Source organism: Numida meleagris, chromosome 1, assembly GCF_002078875.1.
Source record: "Numida meleagris isolate 19003 breed g44 Domestic line chromosome 1, NumMel1.0, whole genome shotgun sequence".
Taxonomy (NCBI): domain Eukaryota; kingdom Metazoa; phylum Chordata; class Aves; order Galliformes; family Numididae; genus Numida; species Numida meleagris.
Genome location: NC_034409.1, coordinates 144,200,311 through 144,221,929, shown reverse-complemented (window position 1 = coordinate 144,221,929; position 21,619 = coordinate 144,200,311). Strand labels below are relative to the sequence as shown.

At 42.0% G+C, this 21,619-nt stretch overlaps 1 protein-coding gene across 1 annotated transcript in view; it reads right to left on the bottom strand.

The window, feature by feature from the left end:
• Positions 1 to 12,299, bottom strand: part of DCT (dopachrome tautomerase) — a 21,720-nt gene extending 9,421 nt beyond the window's left edge. The window contains exons 1-2 of the mRNA XM_021385311.1: positions 11,999 to 12,299; positions 1,996 to 2,295 (exon numbers count right to left, since the gene is read on the bottom strand). Of these exons, the coding sequence (XP_021240986.1) occupies positions 1,996 to 2,295; positions 11,999 to 12,299 (601 nt within the window). The remainder of the gene's footprint in view (positions 1 to 1,995; positions 2,296 to 11,998) is intronic.

The following is a 21,619-nucleotide window of genomic DNA, read 5'->3' as shown; positions in this document are numbered from 1 at the left end:
AGAAAAAGAAAGAGAAAAAGGAAAAGGAAAAGGAAAAGAAAAAGAAAAAGAAAAAGAAAAAGAAAGAGAAAAAGGAAAAGGAAAAGAAAAAGAAAAAGAAAAAGAAAAAGAAAAAGAAAAAGAAAAAGAAAAAGAAAAAGAAAAAGAAAAAGAAAAAGAAAAAGAGAGACATATGAAAAAAGTGATCCACAAAAACAGATCCTCAGGCACTAACTGTTCGATCTGACAGCACAGATCAAACACCACATCACCTTGATGTTTCTCAGAATATAAAAAGCTTCCCAGTGTCTGAGTGATAGTACTGAGGGCAAGTAATTCTTCTCAGAAGAGAGTTTTTGATTGATGCCTGTCTGACACAGCAGAAGTTTCTGAAAATAATAATTAATCTAGCAAGTTTTAAAAGTATATGCTTTTAAGCTGCAAAAATATCCATAAAGAATGCACAATGTCTTTTGACAGGTACTTGATTCACAAAGATTGGGAAGATCTATTTTCTATTCAAAATTAACCCATTTCTCTTCTTACTCAAGTAGTCACAAAGACATGGAAATTCAAATTTATAGGTCCCTACAGAGACAGATTAGTTATCATTCATGGTTTCACTTTTGACAAGAACTATTTCAAGACATTTAGCAATTTTGCAATAAAGGCTTCAGCAAAATATCACATAGAAATGTGCTTTGACATCTACCTGCATTTCCTTGGTGTAGTCAGCATCATGATTTTAATATCTGATCAGCTGACAACCTTCTCCATATTTTCCTTTATTACAGTTTTGGAGTATTTGGAGAAAAGCAGTCTAGCAGGAGAAATCCCACCATACAAGAGACACTGAAAGAGTAGGGGACTCAAACCACACTTGGATTTGCTTATTACTGCAGCAAGCTTACATACAGGTTTATTTATCCCTGCAGCAGCACTGGAAGTTGTTTCTTCCCCTTTTCCCATGACTGTCCTATTACCTGAAGGACCTTCACTCTGGCTAGATTAAGGAGTGCTTCATTCAGCCTTACAAAATGGGACAGTGCCAGAAGGGGAAAATGGAGAAAATCCACTGTGGGGTAACGAATGCCTTCTAGCAAGGGGGTAGATGTGGGCAAATTTCACCGTCTCACTCAGATGGAGATAATTGAATGCTAAACTCCACAGCCTGTATGTAGGACCACTGGGCTGCCCAGGGAGGTGGTGGAGTCACCGTCCCTGGAGGTGTTCAAGAAACGTTTAGATATAGCATTGAGAGACATGGTTTAGTGGGGTTATTGGTGGTAGGTGGATGGTTGGACTAGGTGATCTTGTAGGTCTTTTCCAACCTAGCTAATTCTATGAAATTCTATGAAAAGCCACGCTGCTGCCTCTTCCTGTCGAAGCTGGGCTTTGTGAAATTGTGCTGGCATAGGTACTTCAGTCTAGAAGAGTCGTGAGGATTGGGAATTCTGATCTGGGAGAAAGCATTGAGATGGATACCTAAACATCTAACTTGATTTGGTTTTAAAAGCTTACCATAGCTGGTCAGGCAAATCCCACCCTTAGTGACTTGCTGAAAAACAGGGAAAACAGCAGCACTCCAGTCCCCAAAGTCTCTGCCTTCACCACTGCAGAGCCCCCTTCCCACTGCTGCTGCATCTACTTTGGACTGGGAATGTCCTTCTGAAGTGGGTCATTGACTGACCACGCTTTGGTACACCCATTGGAGTTATCTTGGAACCTGTGGGCTGCCTCCCTGTCAGACAGAAGAGGCATGAGATGCATCAGAGTGCGCTGGAGCATTCATTCGCTGCGACCAGACTACAGCAGGCTTGAAGCAAGCCTGAACCGCCCTCCGTTGTAAACTGTTGGCCCCTCAGCACCAGCTGTTTCACTGCACAGACCTTCTGCTGGGCCTCACTGCTTGTTGAAGTCATGCAGCTGTGGTAAGCATACTTACCATTGTTCAGCAATTATACTTTTCACCCTTTCATTTACCAACAAAGCCCCTGGGATAAGAAAAGCACTAACCTAGGAGCGTGTCTCTAACAGAGTAGTAATGAAGCCAAACAAAGTAATTATAAATGCTACAGTTGGCAATTTGTGGTTCCTCTCCGGTGGGACCAAGCAGACTCATCCAGTGCTGAGTTGCAATAACATAGTCTGGGTGGATAGTAGTCTTTGCACGGTCTAGAGCATCGAAGAACTGCTCCCTCTCCTCTGCTGTCAAGGAATGGATGTTCTTCCTGACAACTGGTGGCTTCCTCACACTGCAGTTAGGGCCAGTCCAACCAAATTTGCAGTCACCACAGTTATAGCCAGCAAAGTTTCCTGAATGAAGAAGAAGAGAGCAGACATGAAATTATGAATCAGAGAGAACTAACACTGAAATGCAGAAGAATTATGAATTATCTTCCTTTTTTCCCCAGACATTTCAGTTCCTGGAAGGGGCAGCAACTGAACAGACTGGCAGCTGCCAGCTGGTTAACTAGAAGGATGGCTTGCATCCCAGAGCAGGGTCAGGGCCAAGAATCACTCAGCTGGTTGGGGAGGAAATGCACTGGATAATGGGCTTGATGCCCTAAGGCACTAAGAGCTCCATGAAGCCTTCAGGCATGTGAGGAGTCTAAGCCTCTAGATGAACAGAGGGCTAAGCGCTCCAGGTTAAGCAGGTGATTAAATGCTTTGCTTGATTGGCTCTCAAGTGCTCCCAGACTTCCAGGATCAAACTAAAAAAATAAATAAATAAATAAATAATTTAAAAAAAAAAAAAAAAAAAAAAATCCCCTAATCCCCTAACCAAGTAAAACAGTTCTCATAAGGACAAAGCCTAGGAAAAACTAATGTCTGTTAGCAGTGTATCCAGGAACTAGCGTAGGCCAGTAGAAGCACTGGGGGTGCTGGCGGCCACACTTTAAGAATTAAACAGTGCTGAAGCGAGAGCCTGAGAAATAGTGCAACACCATCATTCCCCACTGGCATCATTCCTTAGGCAAGTAATCAGCTCCACTTTCCTCTATTAACTTGGATCCTCTAAAGCGATGGAAGATCCCAAGAAAACAGAGCTTACTTTAAGCAAAGCACAGACTCTGTGGCCCTCTGCCCACCATGGCAGAGTGCCAGAAGCAGTGGAATGCCTCCACTACAGCTTCTTTTTCTTTGGCTGGGGGTGAGGGGGTGACCATTCCAGCAGTGCATATCTGCCTCCATCCCATGCACAGGAGTACAGCTTGCAAAGCATCAGTGTGGGACAGTGAGCATTGCTGCTAGGGGGAAGGAGGGTGTGAGGATTCAACCAGGGCTCCTCTGGGATCTCCATTCAGTTCTCCAAAATGTGCACTGAAACTCTCTCCAACCTCAGCTACACATACATGCTCCTCAATGACGATACCAACTCTCTACCAAAATGCAGTAAAACCTCACTGCTCCCCACACATATCTGTGTAGACAGATCCAAATGGGCTTGGGGTTAATACAGAGATGGAGAAGTGGCTTGTGAAGATTTCCTGGAGGAGCAAGATGTCCCTAGGCAATAGGATTGAGTTTGTGAGCAAAACAACAGTAAACACAAAAGTAGGATTTCATATTGTCAGGGCCTATATGGCCTAATACCAATTTGAAAGACCAAGATTTTGAGGGATGTTACTCAGAAGACTGTATAGCTTATGGCTAGCTCTAGGGTAAGGGATGCTGAGCTGTAAACATATGTGACAGACTCCTGTGAAACCTACCAAGAGGTCATGAGAACTTACCTGTAGGTTCAGAGAGGTTATGGTTACTTCAGAGGCAAGAAGATCAGTAAGTTATCATGAAGCTCAAGTCCAGCTTAGAGACCACAAGGGTGAAGACTTTTAACTAGGTTTTGGATCGTACAAAACCCAATGGCATACCACAAAGACAGTTTCCAAGTGTATGGCTTGCATTGCTCCCCAGTGCAGGTAGGAGCAACTAGATTCAGTTGTCATGTTCCAGCAAGCAAAGAAATCAGAAGCTATGAGTCCACATAATTTTAGAGGGCTGATGGTTTACGTCAGAAAAAACAAGCAGTTGTAGCTGTTGTCCCCTCACACCCAAAGGTACAATCTAATCCTTTTAAAGAGCAGAACAGCAAAACAGGAGTTAACCATTGACAAATTCTGTCAACCGCCTTTTTTAAGATCAGCAGTCACAATTCCACCGATCTACGTGCAGCATTGGATAAGCATCACGATGAATTGTGTGTGTGCATCCTTGAAGTGATGCACTAGCAGAAACAAAGTTAGTGCAGGACCAGGTTTGTCCTAGTCATCTCTCAGTGAGTGCCCTTTATCTCTAAACAGCTAATGACATCTGAGATCAATTTATCAGACAACAGCCATATTTAGGTATACACTATGCACCTCTTCAGACTATCAAAAGACATTTGCAAAAGCCTGAAACGATGAGTCATCTTCACAGGAAACAAGCTTTTCTCTATCTGCATGGCTTCTTGGTTTAAGTGAACCAACAACTCCTTGCTTGTTTTCCTCACTCAAGTGTCAGTTGTATCCAGTTGATGCCCTGAAGGATTTTCTCCCTTAACAGTCAGACCTATAATGTAATCCCAGGGGTCTTTTTTTCCATCACTTCACCAGACATTTTTCAATGAGACATGAGCTTCTACTGTGCAAGAAAGAGGACTGAAGACTAGAAGAGACTGGTGAACAGAAGGAATCTATCTCCAAGCAAAGTAATATTTCATTCTGCAGTATTTCTGTTGATTGGACATATTTTTAATGTCCACATGTCTGTTTGGCAATATTGCCTCATCAGAAATGCACACAACAATACTTCATGAAATCAAAAGATGTTTTTTGTCATTTTCTTTCAACAATCTCCATGCATCATGGAATTGTCACCATGCAGGAGCTGAAATGGCAAGAAGTGGACAGAGGTCTGTAGTGCTTCTATTTGCAAACACAAATGACTGCAGTAGACAGATGCAGGTTTTTTATGCTTAAGCCAAAGCACTTTTCCAGTATTTGTTTCTAAAATATTCTACTGGGCCACTGGTGTGGATATAATGCATAGCTATCTCCAGAGACTTCATTCACCAGTTTGTGGACTTCCCGCATGAAAGCGCTGTGAAATGTATATCTAAGTTTCTTACAACTTAACTCCAGTGTCTGCTACTCTGGCGATGGTGGCATAGCCCTAGGGGAGTAGAAGTAAACCCATATTATCAGGATGTAACTCTCAACAGACTTTTTCAGGAAGTCAGGGAGATCCTTCCAAGATCCTTTTGAATACCTTCTGCCTTCAGTGACTAATATGTAGCAACACAGAGTACTATCACTCTGAGACTATCCTAAAGATAACTTGATGTAAGGTTCCTAGATAATACAGTATGGAAGGTTGTTCTTGCAAACAGATCGTGGTACAGCTGGGTTTAGATACTCCCTGCATGTTCTCTGCTGCTGGGAACGACAATTGCACTGCTGCTGAACAAAAATTAATCTGGAGTGTCTTTTCCACTAACTCTTTTGTCTGGAGTTAGGATCACATACCTCAGGAGCTCTTCTGTGTCTCTTCTCACCATTAGTAATGATGCTCTTCCTGGTCAAACTGGGTGCATCTGGCTATTTCTGAAGGCACTATGAACATACCACTTCTCCCAGTGTGTCAATCCATGGGCATGACACTGAGAAAATGACACTTCTTATGACACAACATTTGGTATACGTTCATACACATGGCTGGTGTATGGTAACACTATTTATTACACACCACTGTAGCTCCTTCTTAACCTCAGCATTTGAGTGAGCTCACAGTGACTTTACTCCCTACAATATGTGGTTGGCCTTCAGACGCTTGAGAGTAACACATCAAGAGTAACATAAATCAGTAATTTCATCAACTCAGTGTCTCTTTTTCACTATAATGAACCCACATAACACTGTTTTCTGCCTTCTTTTGGAAACTATTGTCCCTGAAGAGCAAAGAAGGTGGGAAAGGAACCAGAAAATAATAGTTATTGAGGATTAGCTGAGGGAACTAGCATTTAGTCTGGAAAAAAGGAGGCTGAGGGGACACCTCATCACTCTCTACAACTACCTGAGAAGAGGTTGCATCGAGGAGATTGTTGGCCTCTTTTCTTTGGTTACAAATGACAGGATGCAAGGAAATGGCCTTAATTTGCACCAGAGGAAGTTTAGATTAGACATCGGGAAGAATTTCTTCACAGAGAGGGTCATCGAGCACTAGAACGGGCTGCTCAGTAAAGTGGTAGAGTCTCCTCTCTGGAGGTATTTAAGAGATGTGTGGACATGGCACTAAAGTACATGGTATAGCCATGGGACTCGGTACTGTTGGGTTGATGGTTGGACTTGATGATCTTGAAGATCTTTTCTAATCCAAATGATTCTATAATTCCATGGAAACTGAGCAGCTGTCATGACCATTACTTCCACTGAGACAACAGATTTGAAAAACCACCATATTTCAGTATCTCAAAGGTAGGATCAGTTTTGCTACTATATAAGACAAATTGTTAACTCTTTTAGCTCTTCTTGCATTTGTTCCAGACAGACGGTTTGGTTGTAGGTTCTGGAAGATCTGTACTTTGTACAGACACTAACAGGGCCTGTTATGTTAGTGCTACTCTGAAAATAATGCCTCCTATTTAATTCTGTTGGCCCGTGGCATCTGAAGTGGATGTTGGTGGTATGACAGTAGAGGTTGAACCTTCTCACCAATATGCCATTACATTTTGTTACCATGTAACAGATGGCAGCAGAGGGGTAGTCTGACAAAATGGCATTTGACATGGAAGTAGGTATGAAGCAAAGGGGTGTCATTGAATTCCTCCATGTGGTACTAATGGCACTCACTGACATTTATCAATGCTTGCTGAACAGTTACAGAGACCAAACAGTGGCTTTGACCACAGTGAGGCAATGAGTGTTGTGTTTCAGCAGTGGTGACACTGACATGAAAGACAAGCCACATTCTGGATGGCCATGCACCGCTGTCACACCATAAAATGAAGAGAATCTCAATCAGCTCATCCATGTGAATCAGTGGAATAGGACCAGGGAACTGTGTACGGAGCTGAATATCAGCCTCGGTATGCTAGAAATGATGGTGGAAGCATTGCAGTATTTCAAAGTTTGTGCCAGGTGGGTCCCACAAATGCTCACACAGAAACAGAAAGAACACCATATGCAAGTTTGTCAGGTCCTATTGAACCAATACAAGGCTGAAGGTGACAGTTTCCTAGATTGCATAGTTACCAGTGACAAGACATGGTGTTACCACTATGAGACAGAATCAAAATGGCAGTCCATAGGGAAACAACATGTGAATTTCCTATTGAATAAAAAGTTCAAGATGCATCCCTCAGTACATGCACACTGTCTTTTGGAATTGGAAAGGGGTAATCCTTATGGATTTCCTGGAACCTGGACAAGCCATCAACTCTGACGACTGCATTGCAACACTGACTAAGCCGAAGGCTCAAACTTCCAGAGCTAGGCCAGAGAAGAAAACAACCTTTCTCTTGCAACGTGATAATGCTAGGACCCATACCAGTTTGACAACTGTGGAACACATTGCTAATCTTGGCTAGACTGTACTACCACACCCATCGTATAGTCTAGATTTGGCACCTTCTGACTTCCATCTGTTTGTGCTGATGGAAGATGGACTGCGTGGGCAACATTTTCCTAGCAATGATAGGAAATCATTGCAGCTGTGAAACAGTGGGTCACCTCCGTTGGTGCAGATCTGTATGAGCACGGCATGCAGGCTCTTGTTCATTGCTCGTGAAAATGCATGGCTAATGGTGGTGACTATGTTGAAAAACAGTGTTTTGTAGCTGAGAATTTCCTTGCTCAAATAGTGTTATTGTGTTCTTTGTTTCTGCTGTAGATTCCGTGGAAATAAATAGGGGGTATTACTTTAAAAGTAACATATATAATTTAGTGTTATCTTACAACCACATTGCCTTACAACAAGTTAATTAAGTACATGTTAATAACTACTTCTAAAGCTTCTTCTTTTCTAGTGGGAAGACCAGCATATCAGCTACAAGACTTAACTGGCCATGTGCTTACAGTCAAACAATAGAATTTAAACTTTCTGTCCCCACCCTGTTCATACATTGTACAGGAATGCTGAAATATTTTTTTTTCTTTAAAAAAATCTACAAAAGCACACTAGAAGTTCAGCACATGTCCATGTGCCAACCTCAGAAAGTGGTGGAAAAAAATATGAATGATAATTATTTTTAACTCCTCCGTGAACTCAAGCTGTGTCATTGTCTGATCAACCTCATGTTCATTACTAACAACCACATGACTGACTGCAGTAGTGTTTTCACAATAACCTTCTGTAGTGGGTTTTTATATTGCTGTACCAGATCTGTACACTACAGTTTTGTCCTTTAGAACCTAAGTTAGTTCATAAATCTTAAATAGTATTCTTCTAAACCAAATTTAAATATCCTATTGCAATACTGCTTTTTTTGTATAATTAGCTACAACTATCCATTTTCAGGTTCAATTAGAACAGGGCATTCAACTTTTTGCCCAGTTCAACACTTACAGCGTATATGCATTGAGTACAACAAATGATCATATTCCCCTTCACATACTACAGCACACTGCCAGGAACTGTCATTAGGTCATTTCAGTTTAAGAATTTATATAAACTGAACTAATTTTAGGTGCCGTTAAATGAATGTCAGAATGCATATAATAGATTCAAAATTGAAATTAGACAGGAACTGAACATTCATTGTTACCTCCCCACAACATTCATGCCATAACCACAGCTTATTTCTAGAGATGATGCTGTCAGCAACACATTGCTAGGAACACACAACAAGCAGCTGACAACAGTCTTACAGTTGTCTTTTTGATCATGACTCTTCGTAGAAAAAAAGAAAAAAAAAAGAAGTAAAACCGGATCTTTTTGTTTTACTAATCTTATTCCATTGCATTTGTCCTCAGTGGAGGAATAACTAATGTATATTATCTGTTAACACCAAGAAATTGAAAGGAAACGCTTTTTTTTTTTTTTTCCATATGAAAATTAAATTAACTTGAGAAAACTAGAAGACAGGCTCAGGGAGCTGGGCTTGTTCAGCCTGGAGAAGAGAAGGCTGTGGGGTGACCTCATTACAGCCTTCCAGTACCTAAAGGGAGCCTGCAAACAGGAGGGGAGTCAACTCTCTGAAGTGTTAGATAATGGCAGGACAAGGGGAAATGGGTTTAAATTGAAGGAGGGAGGATTTAGGTTGGATATCAGGAGGAAGTTTTTTGCCAAGAGAGTGGTGAGGTGCTGGAATAGGCTGCCCGGAGAGGTTGTGGATGTCCCATCCCTGGAGTTGTTCAAGACCAGGTCAGATGGGGCCTTGGGCAGCCTGGTCTAGTATTAGATGGGGAGGTTGGCAGCCCTGATTCTATGATTCTATGAAAACTGTAAAAAATAATCAACAAAACAATAACCAACCAATCATGAATGTTGGTTTGTGTTAGGAATTTTCGTTTTTTCAGAAACGTTCAGAATCTGGACCTAGATGGATATTATTCTCAGATTTTTTTCCAACATATGGCCAAATTTTCAGCAGTCCTTTTATCTCTAGCTATTAGGATTCTAGCAGATAGCTCAAACTGAGCACTTACTGCAAGAACTCTAGAATCCCCATATGGAAAATACTGGCCATCAGCAATATGGCACAGTTCAGTGGTGCTACCTAACTAAATGTAATTGGCTACACAGAAGCTGGAGTTCCCATGGCTATTGTTTATGCCACATCTGAACAATAAATTAGACAATACCTAGATGGCACTGGGACGTGGCTGTTTATATTGTTAAAACTTTAGAAAGAGCATTGGCATAGATTGGAGTTTGCACTGGGCAGAAACCATTTCAGATAGGTGGTTTGCACTAAAAGTTAATTGGGAAAATAAGATACTTTAATAGTGCAGATGTGCACTGTTCCATCTCCCTTTGAACGAGCATATTTAATTTACAGTCATATGTAGCACAGCTGTGGATGCCTAACAAAGAACACACATTACACCACTTCAAACTGGTGTGCAAACTCATAAAACAGAGAGAAAAAAAAAGGAAAAAAATCTAATAGATGCAGAACCACAATCACCACCACTGTAAATACATCAAATCTAAGTCAAATTCCATGCAGTTATGAACTTTTTAGCATTATCCTAGAAATGCCTTTCCATACAGCATCAAGATGACCACAGCAGAACAGAGCCCAGGAAACCTGTCTTAAAAACATCTTATGGCTGCTACCCTAATGTTTTACTGCTGGTATAACTAGAGAACCAAGACTACAAGGAGAAAGAAATACAATAAAGAAAATTTTAAAAACAAACAAACAAATGAGAAAAAAAAATCCCACGGAGTAGAATTACAAAGAGAAACTGGATTTATGGAGCTGAGGAGAGCTGAATGCTCAGCCTAGACAGGGAGCATGAGACTACACAGCATTATAATCACATAACCTAAGACTCAGCCCAGCAAATATCAAATACTGGTGCTTACTTTTATTTGGAGAAACAAATCAATGATTGCCCACACTCCTCTCCACCTCAATCCCAGATTTTGATGCCCTAATTACTCAGACTGTGTAAATATTAGTGTATGCCAGCATGCTTTAGTGCTCTTCTAACTCAGAGTCTGTGTCTATATGTGATGCCTGACTTTAGTTTTGGAGGTATATAAGCCATCTGTCACCACCTCCCTACTTTCAGTTCATAACAGAATTGCTAAATTTAATCTCATGGACTGAAACCTTATCTAATGTGTCTTTCTTAGGTTGATTTCAGCTTTTTTGACAGTGAGAGCCAAGGTATATTTTAGACAAAATAGGTCTGCTATTTCTAAGAATCAGGTTGAAGCTATTTTTCCCCATGTTGGTGACTTCAAACCACTTTATATTTCCAACAAGAAATTCCAAGATGCTTTTGAAATCCATCTGACAGGCACCTTCAGTGCTAGAGACATGTCTTTTGCTGGACTCCCTGCACCATGCCCTGCCAGCCCTGCAAGTAGTCTGAGTGGAGACTGGGTTCCTGCTGATTTTATCCCTCCTTAAACAAGGACTGCACTTCAAAAAAAGACCTGTCTCATTAGCTTACCTTGACCTCTCCTTCCTACTCTCTCCCTGGTGCCATTACTAGTGAACTAGTCTTAGTAAAAAGCAGTCCTTTGGGTCAGGTTACCCTTCAAGCACATCAGCTTCCTGATCCACTTTGCCTCCCAGTACATGAGGACAAAGGCCCATGTGAAGTCATGTGTGGAAAAAGAGGATGGAGATAGGGAGGGAAAAGATAGGGTAGCCACTTTGGTAGTCATGTAGACCCAAGGAATCAGCTTCGAACACAGCACTGAAGTGTCCAAAACTCTGTGGAAAAAGGTGACGAGGGACTAGAGGGAAAACTCCAGTGGTAAAGAGGAACGCCCAAAAGATTGCATGAGGCAAAATGCTTTTTTGGCTCTTGCACAGAAACCCCCATGCAGGAACTATCATGTCTTAGCCATAAACATTATTGTATTTTTAGGAAAATGATAATAGTAAAAGCCCTCTTAGAGTCAAGTCCAGCCATCACCAAATGCTACCAATTCTGCCATTAAGCCCTGTCCCTAAATGCCACGTCCACAAATCTCTCCAGGAATGGGAACTCCACCAGTTCCCTGGGCTCCCCTTCTGTGAAGAAATTCTTCCTGATATCCAATCTAAGCCTCCTCTGGCGCAACATGAAGCCATTACCTCCCAACCTATCATTTGTGTCCTGAGGAAAGAGACTGATGCTGTCCTTGCTACAACCTCCTTTCAGGCAGCTGGAGAGAGTAATGAGGTCTTACCTCAGACTTCTTTTCTCCAGATTAAAGAATGCCAGTACCCTCAGCCACCCCTCATATCCTGTTTTCTAGTCCCTTTGATGGCTTCTTGATGCCCTACACCACCAGGGATGTTTCTGGCCTTCAGAAAAATGCTCACAGATACATTCTTCCCCATCCCCACACCCTGCACCCCTCCTCTCACCTGTGCACCAACAGCTCTGGTTGAAGAACTTGAGGGGCCACCTCTCCCGGTCATCCACATTTCGAAGGGTGTAGGGGCCGCTCCAGGGCTGGGTGTCCACCTGCACACCCTGACACCATCCCCTGCCCTGCAGAGACCCGCACACGTTGCCTGGATCCGGCCCCAAGGCTGGGCAACAGCGCTTTGACCGAATGGCCTCCACGGTCATGCAGACACGGGGGAACTGTGCCTCTGCACAGGGAGGACAACAGCAGCTCAGGTAGCTCAGCCCAGCCCAAAAAAGCCACCTCAGGGCACCCATTGCTGCTATGTGCAGCCTCTCTGCTGGAGCCAAGTGAGTGGAGCACGGAGATCTCTGTGGGACAACCTGGTCTGGCAGCAGCTCCCTTGGGATAATTCCTCTCAGTTCTGAGGATACTGGTGTTGGGTGTTTGTTTAATCCTGGTCTCTAATTGCCTTGAATGCCATTTAAAAGACAGAGTTTTGGCTCTGCGGTGCCTGCCCAACAGCCACAGCTTTAAGCAGGGCTTATGTAGAGGTTGGGAGAAGCCCTCATTAGAGGGATTAGCACGGCACAAATCCTCGTGTTTTGCACATGACAACAAGGGCAGAAAAGACGCCCAAGTCCTGAGGGCTCTGGCAGCTTGTCAAGAGGGTGAATGCCTCGGATTTATTTCTCCAGGTTTTGTCAGGCTTTCATGCACTTTGGGAAATTGATGGTCTCATTTTAGCTGAGGTGGCTGGAGAAAATTTTTAAATAAAACCCTGTAAACAGAGATAAACAGAAGGGGAAAACTTCTTCTTTTTGTAGTTCATTCACTGTCAGATAACACTTTCCATGAAAGTAGCAGACAATAGAAAATGAACTGGAAGTGCGGAGGATATAGGTGCATCATTAACGAAAATTAATAAACCCGGTAGTAACAGCTTGGATTGGAGATTCCATCTGCTGACTAGAATTCCAGTGCTTGTACCATAAATATTTTAGTGGCAAGTGGAGAAGGATTCATCTCTTAATAGCCTTTTTGCATACAAAATAAATTATTTAATTGTTTTTAAAGGGTGAGTAGCACTTGCCTGCTCTCTAATCCTTCCCCCATCATTACACCAGAGATAACTGTGGGGTTGGTCTGGCTGATAGACTTTTACAACAGTCACAGCTGAGCATTTATTACCCACCTGGCAGGGCACAGTCTGTAAGATCAATACATATACCAGACATGCAGATAAGCGGTTTTACTCAGGACATTGAGCAAAATGACTTTTAAAAGCTGCTAGCATGCAACAGTTCTTGCCCACGATGCAACTCCTGTGCTAAAAGAATAAAACTATTCAATCAAAATAAAGGAAGAGGCTGAAGACTTCTGAGATCATCTTGTCCAGTCACCAACCCATCCCCACCAAGCTCATTAACCACATCCCTCAGTGTCACATCTACACATTTCTTGAACACCTCCAGGGACGGTGATTCCACCACCTCCCTGGGCAGTGCCTCACCACTCTTTCTGAGAAAAATTCTTCCTAATATCCAACCTGAACCTCTCCTGGTGCAACTTGATGCCATCACCTCTCATCCTATCACTAGTTACCTAGGAAAAGAGGCTGATCCCTAAAATACAAAAAGGGTTTAAACTCATCTCCCTTAGGATTCAATCCTAAGGGAGCTTTTGCCTGGTGCTGCCCTTGACACAACATGCAAAATAAGGTGGAAAACAAGACTAACTGTCAGAAAAACATGTTGAAGAAGCTCAGAAATTACAAATGGAAGCACTAACTCAAAAACAGTCTGAATTATGCCCCTTCCTATACTACTCAGCACCTGAAAAAACCTCTGGTTTGGGAAAGATCAGTCCTTGAACCTAGGTTAGGCAAAGTCTTGAGACGAAGTTACCAACACACCACATTACTGCAATTAACAGTGCAAGTAGGAGAAATAAGTAACTTTTGGAGAAGTTGGATAAGAGTATGGAGAAAAGGAATAGCAGACAGATGACACGATGGAGATTTGTTAGCAGGGGAAAGAAAAGCATGAGTAGAAGAGTGGCATGTAATTTTTCTTATGATTAGTTCCTTCCATCACGACTATGTAATTTTACAAAGCTGGCAACACAGTAAGGTATGCAGAATAGATGTAGTGTTAGGCTTTGGTCCTTAGTCCTCGGGGCCCTAGATGTGAGAACACTTGGATAGACAGACAGATGGACACCTCCCACACCACGTCAGTGTCTGCTCCAAGCCTGTCGATCCCACAGCATGACACATAGTGTCTCCTGAGCAACATTTCAAAAAGATAGTTGTCCTTCACTATCCAGAACTTACCACACCTTCCCCTTAGCTATTTGGTTAAATAAAGGAGCCATTATTAGGGCTACACAATATTAACACTATACCAATTTTACAACAGCATGTTGAATGACTTTTTATTTACTACGGGGTTTTCCTGTCTCTTGAAAATGAGTATCTCTGTGTACTGGCACTGCTGACGAGAGCTGCTACTCTACAGCTATCAAAGAACCTTTCAAACAACTAACATGAGCACATGAGCCACGGCTGATGCCTTGGAGACTCAAACTGCAATCACACTGTTTTGTCTGCTCTTGTGAAATACCGGGGTCAGGCTATCATAACTGGAATTGTGGTAAATTGATTAGCTGAAATATTTAGGCTTTGCAGTAGAGTAATAAATAAACACAGTATTTCAGCTACCTGACAGTCTGTATTAATGCCCAGATTCATCCGTAAGATCAAACTTCTCACCCTCTTGTCTAAGATCCGTATGGGTACCTAATCATCTTGGTGCTTAATTTTTTTTGTTAATTTTTTTCAAGGGAAAGAATAAAGAAACAGAATACTCAAAGGTACAGCAGGCAAAAAATCTCTACACACAACTCACAGGAGCACTATAGAGTTCCTGATCTGTAACGTAGGCATTTGGTTCCCATGTTTTTGTTAATGAGAGTATTGTTTCTCAGGCTCCTCCTACTGTACTCAGGCACAGATTAGTGTCAAGCCAGAAAAGTATTCAGCCTTTGGAATTTTTGAAGGAATTTTGTCCAAAATAAAACATTCAATATATTCAACTGAAAGAATAAACCATATGATTATTCATAATGAGCAGTGATAATTCTGGAGATAAGTAGAAAGATCATTCTATACAGAAAGCTGCAAGAAGGAAAGGATCAAGGTGAAAGTGAAAAGAAAAGAGGCAGGAGGACCAAAACTCAAGAATATGCTCCATCAACAAAATCAATTTTATATGGAAAAGAATAAAACCAAGATACCATATCTTAAGATGGAAACACACTCACTTAAGTGAATCTTCAGTATCCTCAAGCTGAGCATGCAAAAATGATGAATGCTTCTAGAATTGTCTGCCCTCGTGAATATTTTTCTTTCCTTTGAAGAAAATATTACACCTCTGACTCTTTGTTCTGCCAAGTCTTTATCTTAGTTTAGGGACGTTTACATTGTCATAAACATAATCTGAATACGAATAGATTCTAGTTCTATGGAAAAAATTACAAACATGGACGAAAAGTATTTATCAGTGTTGGGAACTTTTATTGTACTTCCAGAGGTAATTTAAATACACAGTTGTGGTTAAACATAAAGAGATTTAAGGAACGATGCACTGACAAAACCCTACCACTGTAAGCCGAAGGTGGCCCCTGAGCACTCCACTCCAGAATTGCTACAGCACAATGCTGCAGCATTTCTTATCTCCTCAAGCAAGGAAAACTTCACTCCCTTACCTGGAGTTCTGTCTCTGGCACTCACACTTTCAGCCATTGTAAAATAGGGGATCTTATTAATATTTATAAATATCTTAAGTGTGGGAGTCAAAGGGACATGGCCAACCTCTTTTCAGTGGTCTGTGGGGACAGGACAAGGGGAAATGGCCATAAACTTGAGCATAGGAAGTTCTGCACCAATGTGCGAAGGAGATTCTTCACAGTGAGGGTGATGGAGCACTGGAACAGGCTGCCCAGGGAGGTTGTGGATTCTCCTTCTCTGGAGACATTCAAGACCCACCTGGACGCCTACCTGTGCAACCTGGTCTAGGGAGCCTTCTTTGGCAGGGGGTTGGACTCGATGATCTCTAGAGGTCCCTTCCAGCCCCTACAATTCTGTGATTCTGCAGTCAAGACTTATTGTCCTCTCTCCATGCCAGATCATTCTTTGATCATGAATTACCATTGCAGAACAGCTGCAATTTGAAATTCCCATTCACTGGTGAGCAAAAAACTCAACTTATAATACCTTAGCATATCTTTCATTGCCCCAAAAATCACGCAACACATGTTTTACTTACATACAACATGAAAACAGACATGCTCAGACTGTTTTGAATGGACATCAATTCAGGCTAATCTTTAGCCAATACATACATCAAACCCAACTCTTGGTTCATGTTTTAAGTGACATAAATATTTTGGCTGCTGACTTGAACTGTTGTCAGTTTACGTACTCTAGATTTTGTAGAGCAAGAAGTTTGACCTAAGGCAGCTTTCCAATACTGCCACTAGGTACGTATTGCTTGAATACTTCTGAGAGTCTCACTGGACAGTATCTGAAGAAAAGCTACTTAATATAAAAGGTGGAAGCCAATTCAAGAGCAGGATACCTCTATTATGCATCTTTTTCTTCATTATGAATCCTTTATCTTTCATTACTTCACTGCTTATCTCTGTTCTCTCTGACCCTCCTAAAAGTAGACTCTCTTGAATCTTTTCTCCCTACTTTTCTTTCTCCTTGCACCCCAATCTGCTTTTCCCTTCCTGTACGCATACACAGGCTCTCATTGATTTATGTCCTCTCTTCTTCCTCCCCCACAGATCACTGCCCTTTCACAGCCTTACCCTTTTTCACCACGTCCAGCAGTCAGGAGAATGAGGCCAAAGTTCGGGCATGCAGAACAGCTCTGGAGATCTCATGATCCCGCCCTTGCACAAAACGCTTCTTCATACAGACAGCCTCATCAGCTCCCACTTTCTCATATTTACATTATTTATCCAGTTCCTTTCTAATTTACAGACTTCATTTCCTTTAGAAGCCTCACTGAAAATCAATCTACGTGCCACGGCATATTCATATAGTGTTAGAAAAAAAGCAGCTCAGAGAAGAGTAACCTGGCCAGGCCTCGCATCAAATAGACAAGATTTCAAGCCATGATTTCATCTTGAGTTAAAGACAGTTTAACAGTCTTAGGCGAGTTTCCTTTTCTCAGCAGCAATTGGGCTTCTGTGCTCATGTGCCATCAGACTGTGGATTGCTCAGGCTTTCCCTGCATTGTGAATTCCACTCATCAATCTCTCATCAATCTGCTTTATCAGCAGGCTTCCAGGTGACAGAGGATGAAATTTATCTCATCTAATGTTAGACATCTATTGATCACTGAAATCTACATTTAACTGGTCACCAAAGGCTCCCTCTACAGGTTCCTCTCTTAATGGAGAGAAATAGCTGCTTTTAGGGTGCAATTCACTTGGCTTGTTTTCTGTGCTCACGTTAGGACAGAATGTATTGCATAGCACAAAGGCATAACCTTCTTCATTTATTTATTGTAAGGGGAGCCTAGGGTTCAGCGGTACTCAATACACATTAAAGATCTATGTTTAGACAGATGAGTCCCGTCTGGGTTCCCACTGATTCCTCGCTGGGCCTTGCAGTTCAGCTAAACTTCACTCCCACAAGTCAGGAGAAGAATGCAAGGGGAAATCACTACTTAAATACATCCACTTCGCAAGTTCCAAGTTTAATTACGCTTTGCTTCTTACCTCTCCAAGTGCATATGATAGCTGAAGCATGTGTATATATACAGTTTGTTTAGAAAGATCCTACAATCATACAGTGCTTTAGTACAGTCAGTGTGTGTGACAACTGTTTCCACAGCCTTAAATAAATCTAATTTTAAAACTGCTGATACACTTTTACACTCGAAGTCATGTATTGCCTGTGTGTAGTTCTATTCATTTTTTGTCAGAGATAATGAGCATTTCCATTTCCTTTCCAAAATTTGTCATCTTCTGCCTTATTCCCTCATTTAGCGTGTCTGAGAAAACTCTTCAGAGATCAGGAAGCAATATCATCATTCGCCTAACAATGTAACATGTCATTTTATATCCAAGTAGATAAATTTTTTCCATTGCACATCAGATGCAGGATTTACAATGTACAGATTGTGGCAAGGTGAGGATTGAAGTCTTCTCCTGCATAACTAGTGACAGGACTAGAGGGAATGGCCTCAAGTTTTATATAAGGAAAAATTTGTTCTCCAGAAGAGTGGTCAGGCCCTGGAACAGGCTGCTCAGGGAGGTGGCTGTCACTGTCCCTGGAGGTGTTCAAAAAATGTGTAGATGTGGCACTAAGTGAAATGGTTTAGTGGGGAAATATTGGTGGTAGGTGGCCGTTTGGACAGGATGATTTTAGAGGTCTTTGGGAACCTTGGTGACTCTATGGTTCTATGAAGGAATAGGAATGAAAGATTAAGCTACTTACAGTTTAAATAAATACAGTACTGACTGGTAGACAAAACCATCCTTAGTAAGGAATACCACTAATCTCAGCATCGTCAGCTGACAAAGGATGTGTAAATAAAGTCAAGGAGATCTACTACTCAAGATCACCACTACATCTGCACCACAGCTGTAGACACCGCCTGTCCACTTGAACTATTCCATCAGCTTCTAAACTGGACTAACTCTCAAGGCAGTCATAGAATAGGATTTGCTTAATGAACTTGGGCATCTAGGAGGTAAAGAATAAAATCTCAGTTACTGTGTGGTTCCCAATCCAGCTCTTCAGGATGACCTATCCCATTCTCAGACAGGCATCATGGAGAGCCGAATGACCCATCTCTGTCCTAATTTCTCTGCCTTGATCATCAGAGGTGGCAAGGGTGACTAACACAAACTCAGACACTAAACTTTTAACTGTCTGAAGTGAAGTGAGATCAATCCCACTGTATACAGCCGTGGTAAGAGACAACCTGATTTACATAGAGTAGATACATGCTGGCTGACAAAATGTGAAGTTAAATGAGAGTTATTTCAATATACTAGATTGGACATATGTGGAGCTCTCCCTGTGCAAAACCCACAGGAAGCCAGCAGTCTGGCTGGCACACAGGCTGCCTTTGTGGCTCATCCTTCAGCACACAGTCAGGAAGATGTGAGCCAAAGAGCTCATGTGCAGAATAAAAGGGGTAAGGCAGAGGCCCTCATTGAATTACCAAGGTTGGAAAAGACCTCCAAGATCATCCAGTCCAACCGTTCACCTATCACCAATATTTCCCACTAAATCATGTCCCTCAATAAAACATATAAATGTTTATTGAACACATCTGGGAACGGTGTCTGCCATTCAGCAGTGCAAGAAATTGTCCCAGTCATAGAGAAATAAATATAAGGACAGAAAATCCAGGTCTGGCTCTGTACAACATTAATAGAAGAATTTGAAAGACAGTGCAAATGCAGTACCTGAAATAACATCAGAAATCTCTAAAACCTTGACCTTACATTAGCCTTAGAGCCAGCTCTAGAAGATACTCTTCTCTCACTATTTTTATTCAAGATACTCAAGTTACTACTTCTCCTAACTGAAAATATGAAACAAAAGATATTCATCCCCCATACCATGTGGGCTCGCCCTCAGGAACACTGCCAGTCAAAGCAATGAATGTGCCCTTGCTTCATGCCAGCAGATACACGTACATCCAAACAAAAATACACTGTTTCCCCTGAGGTTCACTGAGGAATAAAGATAACACTGATAAGCACAGTGGGACTGATGGTTAAAAGTTCACAACTGCCCCAAATCTGTCTGCTAATCTATACTATAAATTCTATATTCCAACATTACTGTGGAATATGAATTCTGCGTTACTACCAAAGCACAAAGCAGGAGCCCTGAGATGCATAGATGGGCTGAGGGAACATCAAAACTCCCGAGGAGCTGGATCAGAAAAGGCTTCCTTCCATGGGGCTCCTGAGCTGAACTCAGACAGATAGAGCTTTTCTAACTTGCTACCTCAAAGCAAAAAAAAAAACAGATTGAATGGAGAGTGCTAGATTCTAGAAGTGCATAATCAGGTGGATTTTTTTTTTCTTTTTAAATGTATTTTTCCCCAGAAAATTGCAAAACACACATCTAGTTCTTTTTTATAAGATCAGATAACAGACAGATGACAAGTATAAGGAAGAAAAACCTTAAAACTCAGCAAGAGTCCTGACTCGTGTTTTTTAAATCCCTTGTATTGATCATACTGCATATCTAAATGAGATTTAATGGATGTCTGTAAATAGCACAGGCGACAAAGTCAAGAGACAGGTAGATACAAATCTTTTCTAACAAACTGATGGTCAGTCTAAGGAGAGGAAATTTTACGACATGTAGGAGTAACATTTACTTGCCACAGAGAGGCAGCCAAGGCAATAGCAAGCACCAGGCGGGCAGCTGCCCACACGGACAAGGCCTGGACTTACTAGAGGAGGCTAATGCAGAAGTCTGGGGGGAGGAGGGAGGAGAAGGAGCATCTCGTCTGCACAACACTGCTCCAGTTTCCGTTCACTAAACCAAAGATTCGGTAGCTGAGGATGGTCATGGACAAAGCAGAGGATCCAAATCCCACAGATTTTGGGTATCCGAATCAGACTGAAACAGCACTGCAAATCGTGATTTTCCTTTGAATCCATGTGAGGTATCAACTTCAGTATTCGACAGTCACTTAAAAATGTAGCCACGCCTGTAGTAGCAGAGAAGTTTCCCAGTAGTACAGAAGGATCCTTCTGGTTAGAAATAAAGGTTTCATTGAACCAACATGAAAGTAGTCTGTGTCTTCTTCTTATCAGGGCAGACAAGCTAACAGAAAAAATAAATGGAAATAAAGACATTCACTGGCAAGAAGAAACCTGGAAACCACCAATGCTAGCAAGAAGGTGGTGTAAAGCAGATAAAGTTGAACAAAAAATGCCTGAAAACAGTGTGATATAAAAGCAATAAAGCAACAACACTCGGGGTTATTTTCTCAGAATCTGCCAAATCACACCAGGAAGCAGCAAACGGCCTGCAAAATCACCCAGGAATTTAGAAATACCAGAATTAAGGTTCTCTCAATTTTATCCACTTCTCCCAGCTGAGGCCTGCAGCCTTATTCTGTGCACACTATCCAAATCCCACAACAAACAAGAACTGGATCCTCTTACAGCATCCCCATGGCGGTCACTCTCAGCACTGCAGGGTCTCTCAGAGTTTCTGTTCAACTCCACAAAATCTCTGAGGAGGCAACTGCTGTGGCACGTAAGATGAAATAATATCAAACGAGCGAAAAAGGCTTCAAAGAATCTTTAGGCAAAACAGCGATATAAGCAGTTATAAGCACTTTCCTGCCTTATCAAGTAAGGGTGTAAGTGCTAACCAGGTACCCATCAGCGGAGAGTGCTCCTTACATTGGACAGGCAGTTCGGTGACACGGTTGGTGTGATGTTCTGGCAAAGGGAGGAGGCGGGCAGCGATGCCCTTCTTGCACAGGTACAAGATGGCTCCTTAGCAGCAAGGAGCTGAGCTACTCCTGTGTTTTGCACCGATAACGCCAACGCTGAGAGACCTGTGTGTGTATTGTCA